Source organism: Bubalus bubalis, chromosome 12 (genome assembly GCF_019923935.1).
Source record: "Bubalus bubalis isolate 160015118507 breed Murrah chromosome 12, NDDB_SH_1, whole genome shotgun sequence".
Taxonomy (NCBI): Eukaryota; Metazoa; Chordata; class Mammalia; order Artiodactyla; family Bovidae; genus Bubalus; species Bubalus bubalis.
Window position 1 is genome coordinate 9,414,191 of NC_059168.1, and position 12,237 is coordinate 9,426,427.

Genomic DNA, 12,237 nt, shown 5'->3' on the forward strand with positions numbered 1-12,237 from the left:
AGTTTAATCAGGTCCCATCTGTTTATTTTTGTTTTTATTTCCATTACTCTGGGAGGTGGGTCATAGAGGATCCTTCTGTGATTTATGTCAGAGAGTGTTTTGCCTGTTTTCCTCTAGGAGTTTTATAGTTTCTGGTCTTATGTTTAGATCTTTAATCCATTTTGAGTTTATTTTTGTGTATGGTGTTAGAAAGTGTTCTAGTTTCATTCTTTTACAGGTGGTTGATCAGTTTTCCCAGCACCACTTGTTAAAGAGATTGTCTTTTCTCCATTGTATATTCTTGCCTCCTTTGTCAAAGATATGGTGTCCATATGTGCATGGATTTATCTCTGGGCTTTCTATTTTGTTCCATTGATCTATATTTCTGTCTTTGTGCCAGTACCATACTGTCTTGATGACTGTGGCTTTGTAGTAGAGCCTGAAGTCAGGCAGGTTGATTCCTCCAGTTCCGTTCTCCTTTCTCAAGATTGCTTTGGCTATTCAAGGTTTTTGGTATTTACATACAAATTGTGAAATTATTTGTTCTAGTTCTCTGAAAAATATCATTGTTAGCATAGGGATTGCATTGAATCTATAGATTGCTTTGGGTAGTATACTCATTTTCACTATATTGATTCTTCTGATCCATGAACATGGTATATTTCTCCACCTATTAGTGTCCTCTTTGATTTCTTTCATCAGTGTTTTATAGTTTTCTATACATAGGTCTTTTGTTTCTTTAGGTAGATATATTCCTAAGTATTTTATTCTTTTGGTGGCAATGGTGAATGGAATTGTTTCCTTAATTTCTGTTTCTATTTTCTCATTATTAGTGTATAGGAATGCAAGGGACTTCTGTGTATTAATTTTATATCCTGCAACTTTACTATATTCATTGATTAGTTCTAGTAATTTTCTGGTGGTGTCTTTAGGGTTTTCTTTGTAGAGGATCATGTCTTCTGCAGTGAGAGTTTTACTTCTTTTCTAATCTGTATTCCTTTTATTTCATTTTCTTCTCTGATTGCTGTGGCTAAAACTTCCAAAACTATGTTGAGTAGTAGTGGTGAGAGTGGGCACCCTTGTCTTGTTCCTGACTTTAGGGGAAATGTATTATTCATTATTGATTGACTCTTTTCTATTTCTTCTAGGTCCTTGTTAAACATTTCTTGCATCTTCTCAATCCTTGTCTCTAGTCTATTTATCTGTAAGTCCATTTTGTTTTTAAGATGTTGGATCGTCTTTACTATCATTATTCTGAATTCTTTTTCAGGTAGACTCCCTATCTCCTCCTCTTTGGTTTGGTTTGGTGGGCATTTATCATGTTCCTTTACCTGTTGAATATTTATTTGCCTTTTCATTTTGTTTAGATTGCTGTGTTTGGGGTGGTTTTTCTGTAGGCTGGAAGTTTGTAGTTCCACTTTATTGTGGAGCTTGCTCCCTTTGGGTGGGTTTAGATTAGTGGCTTGTCAAGGTTTCCTGGCTAGAGGAGCTTTCGTTTGTGTTCTGGTGGGTGGAGCTGGATCTCTTCTCTCTGGAGTGCAATGAAGTGTCCAGTAGTGAGTTTTTCGGTGTCTGTGGGTTTGGCATGGCTTTGGGCAGCCTGTATTTTAGTTCTTGGGGCTGTGTTCTTGTGTTGCTGGAGAATTAGTGTGGTATGTCTTGCTCTGGAACTTGTAGGCTCTTGGGTGGAGCTTGGTTTCAGTGTAGATATGGAGGCTTTTGGATGAGCTCTTGTCTATTAATGTTCTCTGGAATCAAGAGTTTTCTGGTGTTCTCAAGTTATGGATTTAAGCCTCCTGCCTATGGCTTTCAGTCTTATTCTTACATTAGCCTCAAAACTTCTCCATCCATACAGCACAGATGATAAAACATCTAAGTTAATGGTGAAAAACTTATTCACAGTGAGGGACACCCAGAGAGGTTCACAGAGTTACATGGAGAAGAGAAGAAGGAAGAGGGAGATAGAGGTGACCAGGAGGAGAAGAGCGGGAGTCAACAGAGGAGAGAGCAAGCTAGCCAGTAATCAATTCCCTATGTGCTCTTCACAGTCTGGAACACCCAAAGAGGTTCATGGAGTTATATAGAGAAGAGAAGAGGGAGGAGGGAAATAGAGGTGACCAGGAGGAGAAGATAGTGTCTCCTGCTTCTTTATATATTTAGTTATGGGAAATCATGCCATTATCACAGACAAATAGTTCTAATTTTTGTGTGCCCATGGGAGGAATTGAGCTCAGGGTCTTCCTACTCTGTCATCTTAGCTGCTCCTGAAAACACTCAGGGTATTATATTTGGTTTAGACATTTATTGCATTTTACCCATAGTTCATTTCAGGCCTTAGTCATATGTACTTTTATGGTAGCCCTGGTTCAAAACTTTATATTTGAATCATCTTTGAACTACATTGGTCCTTCTTTGATCACACCTGAACAGGAGAGCTTGGACAAGAATCAGCCACATCCCTTCCTTCAGTTCACTCTAAATTGTCACAAGCTCTTGAGGCCATCTTGTCTTTGAAATCTTCCCAGGCTTCCCAGGTTGCTCAGTGTTAAAGAATCCACCTGCCAATGCAAGAAATGCCAGAGACTTGGGTTCAATTCATGAGTCGGGAAGATTCCCTGGAGAAGGAAATGGCAACCCACTCCAGTATTCTTGCCTGGAAAATCCCATGGACAGAGGAGCCTGACGTGCTACAGTCCATGGGGTCTCAAGAGCTGGACATGATTAAGCACACATACTGCACACCTCTTGAAATTTTATGGTCTGGTTTACTGCAATCTTGTCATTTGCTACTTTTTGAAATGAGTTCACTAACAGTGTTACAAATCTACTGGGGCTTGGAGGCAAAAAACTCAGGCTATTTGGAGTTATGCATAGCATAGCAGTGAGAATGTAAGGGCCTCTGCCATTACCACAATGCTTTAGTAGGCATGTGAACTCTTGTCATCTCTATTGGCTGCTCAAAAACCTCTTCATTTATAGTTTGTAAGCATGGTCTTAGTTAAATAGACAAAGTTTCTGGTCAAGTGATCTGGCTAAATGAGGTCCCTGAATTTTGTAATTAAAGAAATGTCCTAGCAAAAACCCAAACTGACAAAGCATAGTGGCCTTGGGTAGAAAACTGTGTGTTCCTTACAGTGGAATGGTGGTCCTTATAATGGAATGGAGGGGACTAGAAGAAAGGATGAAGTGACCTCTTGTTCGGAGGAAGAGCCAAGGGGAGATACCATGTAGAAAGACTGAGTTTTGTACAGTTTCCAACAAAGTGGTCAATGCAAAAATTATTTGACAAATACTTACTGAGAATTTAAGAGTTAAATGTTAAGGCCTAGGAGATTCTGAAAGACCTGGATCCAGTGAGATCATTCCTGCAAGGATGATCTCAAATGTCTGTATGACAGAAACACATTATTCTCACATATGTTCATACTGTGAGAAACAAAGGTATAATATGCATGTGCTTTTCCTGCTGCATGTGTTATTATTCAACAACCTTTATGGAGTTCCTGCTATGTGTCATGAAATTTACACATTCATTTATTCAATTAAGTGTTCAGTGAGTGTTTACTATATTCTAGGCACTGAGAAAGCCAAAGATAGTAACATGCAACTACCTTCCTCAGGTAGCCATGCTCTCAACTGTCACTCCTCCTGGTCATTTGAACCCAGGGAGATTCAGTCCATTAAAAAAAAACAAACAAACAAAAAAAAAACTTGTACCATCACAGGAAGATGTGAGTGGGAATAAGGAGGGCAAGGACCAGAATTGGAGGGGATAGTGTAGAAGAAAGACCGGTAAGACAGATCTCCTAGAAAAGGAAAAACATTCTCTTTGCCAAATGACTAAGGGCTAGCATAGGAGAAAGTTATGATACTGCAGCTTGTCAGAAGAATCCTTTCTCATAATAAGGTTGTTCCACTCTGTGATTTTTAAGATATGCAAACTTGTATTTTGCCAGATTTAAGGGGCTAGATGGAGAGTTCTTTTTATAAGCAAAATCATGCAAAAGGAAGATAGAACCTCAAGTTTTCATCTGAGAGGCCACATACAATTCAAATCAGAGCCGATGGCCCTCATGGGACTGAAACAGCCTGAAGTGGAGAACACACCCCACCTCCCACACAGCCTCTGGACAGTCTCTGACAGCCTGATGATTAATGCATAAACTGGAAAGACATTTCATTGACTGCCTTGTAGTCTCATGAACACAATGCAGTCAATAAATATTTATTGAATGTAATTTCCTGGGGCTTGCAGCACTTACTCTGCAATAACTTGCAACTGAATAAGCAAGAATTATTCAGGGTGGTTACAAATAAATATATAAGTATATGAAAATGGAATCCAAACTACAAATGTACTGCTAGAAAGAAAATGTGCACCCATCTACAGACAAGTCATCCAAGTGGTACTAGACTTGAGGTAATTAAGAAAGAAGTGTGTCACATAAGCCCCAGAAGTGAGAATTGAAAGAGAAAGAAGAAAGGGGAAAAGAAAGGAGAGGAGAGAGATTTATAAATAGCTCTATTTCATACAAATGAAAATACACATGTTTGACTTTAGAAGTTAATCTTTTTTATTTCCTCTGGCTTTCTATGTACAATATTTTCATCTGTGACTGAAATATCTCCTACACTTAAGAAATGGCAGAGTTAACTGAAATGGGCTTCCAAATTGCAGTTTTTGCAATAAAAATAAAATATGGCTTTCTGCCACCTATTTGGAGCTACAGCACCAATATGCTGATGCAATCCCTGTTAAGCCCCAGTCACATTACATTCTAAGTGATATATCACCAGGTTGGGCATCAGGATGAGTATTAGATTACATTTACTTATGTTTTAACATTTGTTCTGAGTTAGAAAAGGCAGAGGAACCAGAGATCAAATTGCCAACATCCACTGGATCATTGAAAAAGCGAGAGAGTTTCAGAAAAACATCTATTTCTGCTTTATTGACTATGTCAAAGCCTTTGACTGTGTGGATCACAATAAACTGTGGAAAATTGTGAAAGAGATGGGAATACCAGACCACCTGACCTGCCTCTTGAGAAATCTGTATGCAGGTCAGGAAGCAGCAGTTAGAACTGGACATGGAACAACAAACTGGTTCCAAATAGGAAAAGGAGTATGTCAAAGCTGCATATTGTCACCCTGCTTATTTAACTTCTATGCAGAGTACATCAAGAGAAGTGCTGGACTGGAAGAAGCACAAGCTGAAATCAAGATTGCTAAGAGAAATATTAACAACCTAGATATGCAGATGACACCACAGTTATGGCAGAAAGTGAAGAGGAACTAAAAAGCCTCTTGATGAAAGTGAAAAAGGAGAGTGAAAAAGTTGGCTTAAAGCTCAACATTCAGAAAATGAAGATCATGGCCTCTGGTCCCATCACTTCGTGGGAAATAGATGGGGAACAGTGGAAACAGTGTCAGACTTTATTCTTTTTGTTCCAAAATCACTGCAGATGGTGATTGCAGCCACGAAATTAAAAGACGCTTACTCCTTGGAAGGACAGTTTGATCAACCTAGACAGCATATTCAAAAGCAGAGACATTACTTTGCCAACAAAGGTCCATCTAGTCGAGGCTATGGTTTTTCCAGTAGTCATGTACAGATGTGATAGTTGGACTATGAAGAAAGCTGAGCACCGAAGAATTGATGCTTTTGAACTGTGGTGTTGGAGAAGACTCTTGAGAGTCCCTTGGACTGCAAGGAGATCCAACCAGTCCATTCTGAAGGAGATCAGCCCTGGGATTTCTTTGGAAGGAATGATGCTGAAGCTGAAACTCCAGTACTTTGGCCACCTCATGCGAAGAGTTGACTCATTGGAAAAGACTGATGCTGGCAGGGATTGGGGGCAAGAGGAGAAGGGGACGACAGAGGATGAGATGGCTGGATGGCATCACCGACTGGATGGACATGAGTTTGAGTGAACTCCAGGAGTTGGTGATGGACAGGGAGGCCTGGCGTGCTGCGATTCATGGGGTTGCAAAGAGTTGGACATGACTGAGCAACTGAACTGAACTGAAAAGTAAATTAAAACTTTGTATTTGAGATAACATCCAAAAGGGACAGTGTAATTACTGTGTTCTCCCTTATGCATTCTCCTTAAGCTCCTGTGAAGTCTGAGAATGCACAGCCACAGTGAAAGCAGGGGCCTGGGAGATGCTGAAGCTGAGACAGGCATCTTCATAGCTGCAGGTCCAGCATTGGAGATGAAAGATCTTTCCTCTGGGAAATGCTTCAGTAAACAATTCTGCAACAGTAATGCAAACACTCAAAAAGACACTAGCCATGACCATCCAGGTTCAGTCATTGGCCAAATTCGAAAGATCAGATCAGATCAGTCACTCAGTCGTGACCGACTCTTTGCGACCCCATGAATCACAGCATGCCAGGCCTCCCTGTCCATCACCAACTCCAGGAGTTCACCCAGACTCACGTCCATCGAGTCAGTGATGCCATCCAGCCATCTCATCCTCTGTCGTCCCCTTCTCCTCTTGCCCCCAATCCCTGCCAGCATCAGTCTTTTCCAATGAGTCAACTCTTCGCATGAGGTGGCCAAAGTACTGGAGTTTCAGCTTCAGCATCATTCCTTCCAAAGAAATCCCAGGGCTGATCTCCTTCAGAATGGACTGGTTGGATCTCCTTGCAGTCCAAGGGACTCTCAAGAGTCTTCTCCAACACCACAGTTCAAAAGCATCAATTCTTCGGCACTCAGCCTTCTTCACAATCCAACTCTCACATCCATACATAACCACAGTAAAAACCATAGCCTTGACTAGACAAACCTTTGTTGGCAAAGTAATGTCTCTGCTTTTGAATATGCTATCTAGGTTGGTCATAACTTTCCTTCCAAGGAGTAAGCGTCTTTTAATTTCATGGCTGCAGTCACCATCTGCAGTGATTTTGGAGCCCCCCAAAATAAAGTCTGACACTGTTTCCACTGTTTCCCCATCTATTTCCCATGAAGTGATGGGACCAGAGGCCATGATCTTCATTCTCTGAATGTTGAGCTTTAAGCCAACTTTTTCACTCTCCAATTTCACCCTCATCAAGAGGCTTTTCAGTTCCTCTTCACTTTCTGTCATAAGAGTGCTGTCATCTGCATATCTGAGGTTATTGATATTTCTCCCAGCAATCTTGATTCCAGCTTGTGCTTCTTCCAGTCCAGCATTTCTCATGATGTACTCTGCATATAAGTTAAATAAACAGGGTGACAATATACAGCCTTGATGTACTCCTTTGCCTATTTGGAACAAGTCTGTTGTTCCATGTCCAGTTCTAACTGTTGCTTCCTGACCTGCATACAAATTTCTCAAGAGGCAGGTCAGGTGATCTGGTATTCCCATCTCTTTCACAATTTTCCACAGTTTATTGTGATCCACACAGTCAAAGGCTTTGGCATAGTCAATAAAGCAGAAATAGATGTTTTTCTGGAACTCTCTTGCTTTTTCCATGATCCAGCGGATGTTGGCAATTTGATCGCTGGTTCCTCTGCCTTTTCTAAAACCAGCTTGAACATCAGGAAGTTCACGGTTCACGTATTGCTGAAGCCTGGCTTGGAGAATTTTGAGCATTACTTTACTAGTGTGTGAGGTGAATGCAATTGTGCAGTAGTTTGAGCATTCTTTGGCATTGCCTTTCTTTGGGATTGGAATGAAAACTGACCTTTTCCAGTCCTGTGGCCACTGCTGAGTTTTCCAAATTTGCTGGCATATTGAGTGCAGCACTTTCACAGCATCATCTTTCAGGACTTGGAATAGCTCACCTGGAATTCCATCACCTCCACTAGCTTTGTTCGTAGTGATGCTTTCTAAGGCCCACTTGACTTCACATTCCAGGATGTCTGGCTCTAGGTCAGTGATCACACCATTGTGATTATCTGTGTCGTGAAGATATTTTTGGACAGTTCTTCTGTGTATTCTTGCCATCTCTTCTTAATATCTTCTGCTTCTGTTAGGTCCATACTGTTTCTGTCCTTTATCGAGCCCATCTTTGCATGAAATGTTCCTTTGGTATCTCTGATTTTCTTGAAGAGATCTCTAGTCTTTCCCATTCTGTTGTTTTCCTCTATTTCTTTGCATTGATCTCTGAAGAAGGCTTTCTTATCTCTTCTTGCTATTCTTTGGAACTCTGCATTCAGATGCTTATATCTTTCCTTTGCTCCTTTGCTTTTCACTTCTCTTCTTTTCACAGCTATTTGTAAGGCCTCCCCAGACAGCCATTTTGCTTTTTTGCATTTCTTTTCCATGGGGATGGTCTTGATCCCTGTGTCCTTACAATGTCACGAACCTCATTCCATAGTTCATCAGGCACTCTATCTATCAGATCTAGGCCCTTAAATCTATTTCTCACTTCCACTGTATAATCATAAAGGATTTGATTTAGGTCCTACCTGAATGGTCTAGTGGTTTCCCCGACTTTCTTCAATTTGAGTCTGAATTTGGCAATAAGGAGTTCATGGTCTGAGCCACAGTCAGCTCCTTGTCTTGTTTTTGCTGACTGTATAGAGCTTCTCCATCTTTGGCTGCAAAGAATATAATCAATCTGATTTCGGTGTTGACCATCTGGTGATGTCCATGTATAGAGTCTTCTCTTGTGTTATTGGAAGAGGTTGTTTATTATGACCAGTGCATTTTCTTGGCAAAACTCTATTAGTCTTTGCCCTGCTTCATTCCTTATTCCAAGGCCAAATTTGCCTGTTACTCCAGGTGTTTCTTGACTTCCTACTTTTGCATTCCAGTCCCCTATAATGAAAAGGACATCATTTTGGGGTGTTAGTTCTAAAAGGTCTTGTAGGTCTTCATAGAACCATTCAACTCAGCTTCTTCAGCGTTACTGGTTGGGCATAGACTTAGATTACTGTGATATTGAATGGTTTGCCTTGGAAACGAACAGAGATCATTCTGTTGTTTTTGAGATTGCATCCAAGTACTGCATTTCAGACTCTTTTGTTGACCATGATGGCTACTCCATTTCTTCTGAGGGATTCCTGCCCGCAGTAGTAGATATAATGGTCATCTGAGTTAAAGTCACCCATTCCAGTCCATTTCAGTTCGCTAATTCCTAGAATGTCGACATTCACTCTTGCCATCTCTTGTTTCACCACTTCCAGTTTGCCTTGATTCATGGACCTGACATTCCAGGTTCCTATGCAATATTGCTCTTTACAGCATCGGACCTTGCTTCTATCACCAGTCACATCCACAGCTGGGTATTCTTTTTGCTTTGGCTCCATCCCTTCATTCTTTCTGGAGTTATTTCTCCACTGATCTCCAGTAGCATATTGGGCACCTACTGACCTGGGGAGTTCCTCTTTCAGTATCCTATCATTTTGCCTTTTCATACTGTTCATGGGGATCTCAAGGCAAGATTACTGAAGTGGTTTGCCATTCCCTCCTCCAGTGGACCACATTCTGTCAGATCTCTCCACCATGACCCGCCCATCTTGGGTTGCCCCACGGGCCTGGCTTAGTTTCATTGAGTTAGACAAGGCTGTGGTCCTAGTGTGATTAGATTGACTAGTTTTCCATGAGTATGGTTTCAGTGTGTTTGCCCTCTGATGCCCTCTTGCAACACCTACTGTCTTACTTAGGTTTCTCTTACCTTGGACGAGGGGTATCTCCTCACTGCCGCCCTTCCTGACCTTTAATGTGGGATAGCTCCTCTAGGCCTTCCTGCACCCTCGCAGCCACCAAGACAATCGTAGTTGCACAAATCCACTTCTGTTGGCTCTGATTCTAGGGTTGCCACAACCGTTCCATGACCTAAGAGGAAACCAATACTTTATTGCTGTCAGGCAGCACAAAAAGAGGCAGAACCAGGAGAGAATTCAAGACTTCTCAAGATTCTTTTTAGAATACCACCACAAGTATGGAAGGTCATCAGGTCTGCAGTTCACTGAACCTCCCTTGGAAGTAGCCAGACAATGTTTGATTCACTGCATGTTGAGAGTTGTTTTTGCCCTTTTGATGCTCTGTAGTTGGCAGCTGAGTGACAAACTTTATAGCCACCAATTCAACCAAGAGATTTATAGATTATTACTCACCTCCACCACAATATCTTTTGCAAGTCTCTTTCTGATTCAACCCTCTCCTGACTTCAAGTCTATCTCCCCTTAGTGTCCTTTTGTTAAGGCATAATTTTATTTCCCAAATAGGTGATAAAGTTTTCAGGGTCATGCTGACACTGTGTTTGGCAAAGGGGGGGCACAATGACTGTAATATTTAAACAAGAGTAGAGACAGGGGTATGAAATATACAGTGTGGGGAGTCAATAATTATGTAATATATTTGTATGTGACACGTTGTAACTAGATTTCTTAAGGTTATTATTTTAAACTGCACACAAATATCTAATCACAGTGTTGTATACCAAGAATGAACATAGTGTTGTAGGCCAATTATACTTCAAAAACAAACAAAAACAAACTCATAGAAAAAAATGATCAGATTTATGGTTATCAGAGGTGGGGATTTGGGGGGAAGGAGGAATTGGATCATCCTAGAGATTCTAGATTCTGAACACTGTAAAAGAGAATTACATGGAGACAGCTGGCAGCTATTCTATTTGTCTGCTCATTTCTGTCTCCATTGACTTTTCAGTCCCATGGAAGTCAGAAACACCTGCATGTCAGAGAATTAAATGCATGATTCTGAGACTTTCTTGGATACCTAAATCCCAAAGGCAGTGTAAGATATAATTCAAAGGGATGGATCCATGAACTTTGCAAGAAAGAAAATTGTTTTTCAGTGTAGACAGTAGTTATTGGCAGGTATTAAGAGTGCAAAATAGTAACAAAGGGATGTGAAAGGATGTGAGGCATGGCTCCTTTTCCCCCTGTGAGGACTCTGTATCTAGGCCAGTGAGGTAGGAGTACTTGACAGTGGCCCCTTTGAGTCCACCACCCTCTCAAGAACAAGCTTCCTGACTTCCAGTCAGGAGTCCTTACAACCTGGGAGAAGGGAGCAGCACCCTAGAAGGGGCATGGGCTATGTTCCACCCCAAGCTGCTTGGTTGCTGCCTACCATGCACCTCAGTAGCTCAGGGTAGTAGTGTTATGGGACTAGGCTAAACCTATTCTTCAAAAGGTATTTGACTTTTTAAATGTAATAGGCAGAATTGATATGATTATAACTGATATGAAATGCTGATTGGAATATTTGTTATTTCTAAACTCTCTGCTGAATTTGAAAAGCAACACACAAATCTGGACATGGGCACTCATTCAGATGACACCATTTGTTGTTCAATACCAAGCAAGAGATGGAGAAATGGCTCCAGGCCTGAAGTCATCCTTCATTTTCCTTCACTCTTCCTACAAAAGGTTTCATCCTCCCTGGCCTTTAATATGCAAAAGTGTGTCTGTCTCAGAAGGTGGAGAGTCTCTTTCTTTTCATGAAGCATACTTTTTTTTAACCACACTGAATTGGTGAAGTTTTCTCCAGGAACCATTGCTTTTTGTTGGCTTTAGGTCACTGCTTTCTCATTCATACACATTCACTTGCCTTCAAATTGTATGGACCTGTACAGGATTGCTAGCCTTTTAAATCATCATACCAGGACTTTAAAAACTACTATTTCTATCATGATTATTCCTTAATCTAAAAAAGATATAGACTTTATGTTGAATAAATTCACAAATTGTTCTTATTTTTCTGATTTTGCTGTAAGCCACCAACCTATACCGGGGCATCATGTGCCTAGCATAAGAGTTACAAGTGTGAAAATGTCTCTCCTTGGATATTGCCAGATGGGTTCTAAAATATTAAAACATCTGGCTGATTTTTCTTACAGGTTTTTGCATTCATGTCATAAAAATCACATAGCTTAAGGTTAGAATAGTCATAAAAATCACCAGGACTCAAAGGGTTTCTAAGGAATTTTTCACTGGGCAGGAACAATGCATATCCCTAATGCAGATTTTGGTGACCAAACTGGAATTTTGTCCTTTCTTCTCCATTCCAGGTACATGGCCATCATCCACCCCCTCCAGCCCAGGTTGTCGGCCACAGCCACCAAGGTGGTCATCTGTGTCATCTGGATCCTGGCTCTCCTCCTGGCCTTCCCCCAGGGCTACTATTCAACCACGGAGACCATGCCCAACAGAGTGGTGTGCATGATCGAATGGCCAGAGCATCCCAACAAGATTTATGAGAAAGTGTGAGTAGAGATGACTCCCAGTGCCTTCTTTGCCTTCTCTTGTTCCTTCTTTCTTTCCATGTTCTTTTGTTGATCAGGATTTAATTTGTATC

General features: G+C 41.0%; 1 protein-coding gene across 1 annotated transcript in view; it reads left to right on the forward strand.

Annotated features, from left to right (window-relative positions):
- Positions 1-12,237, forward strand: part of TACR1 (tachykinin receptor 1) — a 182,327-nt gene that overhangs the window by 99,919 nt on the left and 70,171 nt on the right. The window contains exon 2 of the mRNA XM_044925729.2: positions 11,951-12,145. Coding sequence (XP_044781664.2) covers positions 11,951-12,145 — 195 coding nt within the window. The remainder of the gene's footprint in view (positions 1-11,950; positions 12,146-12,237) is intronic.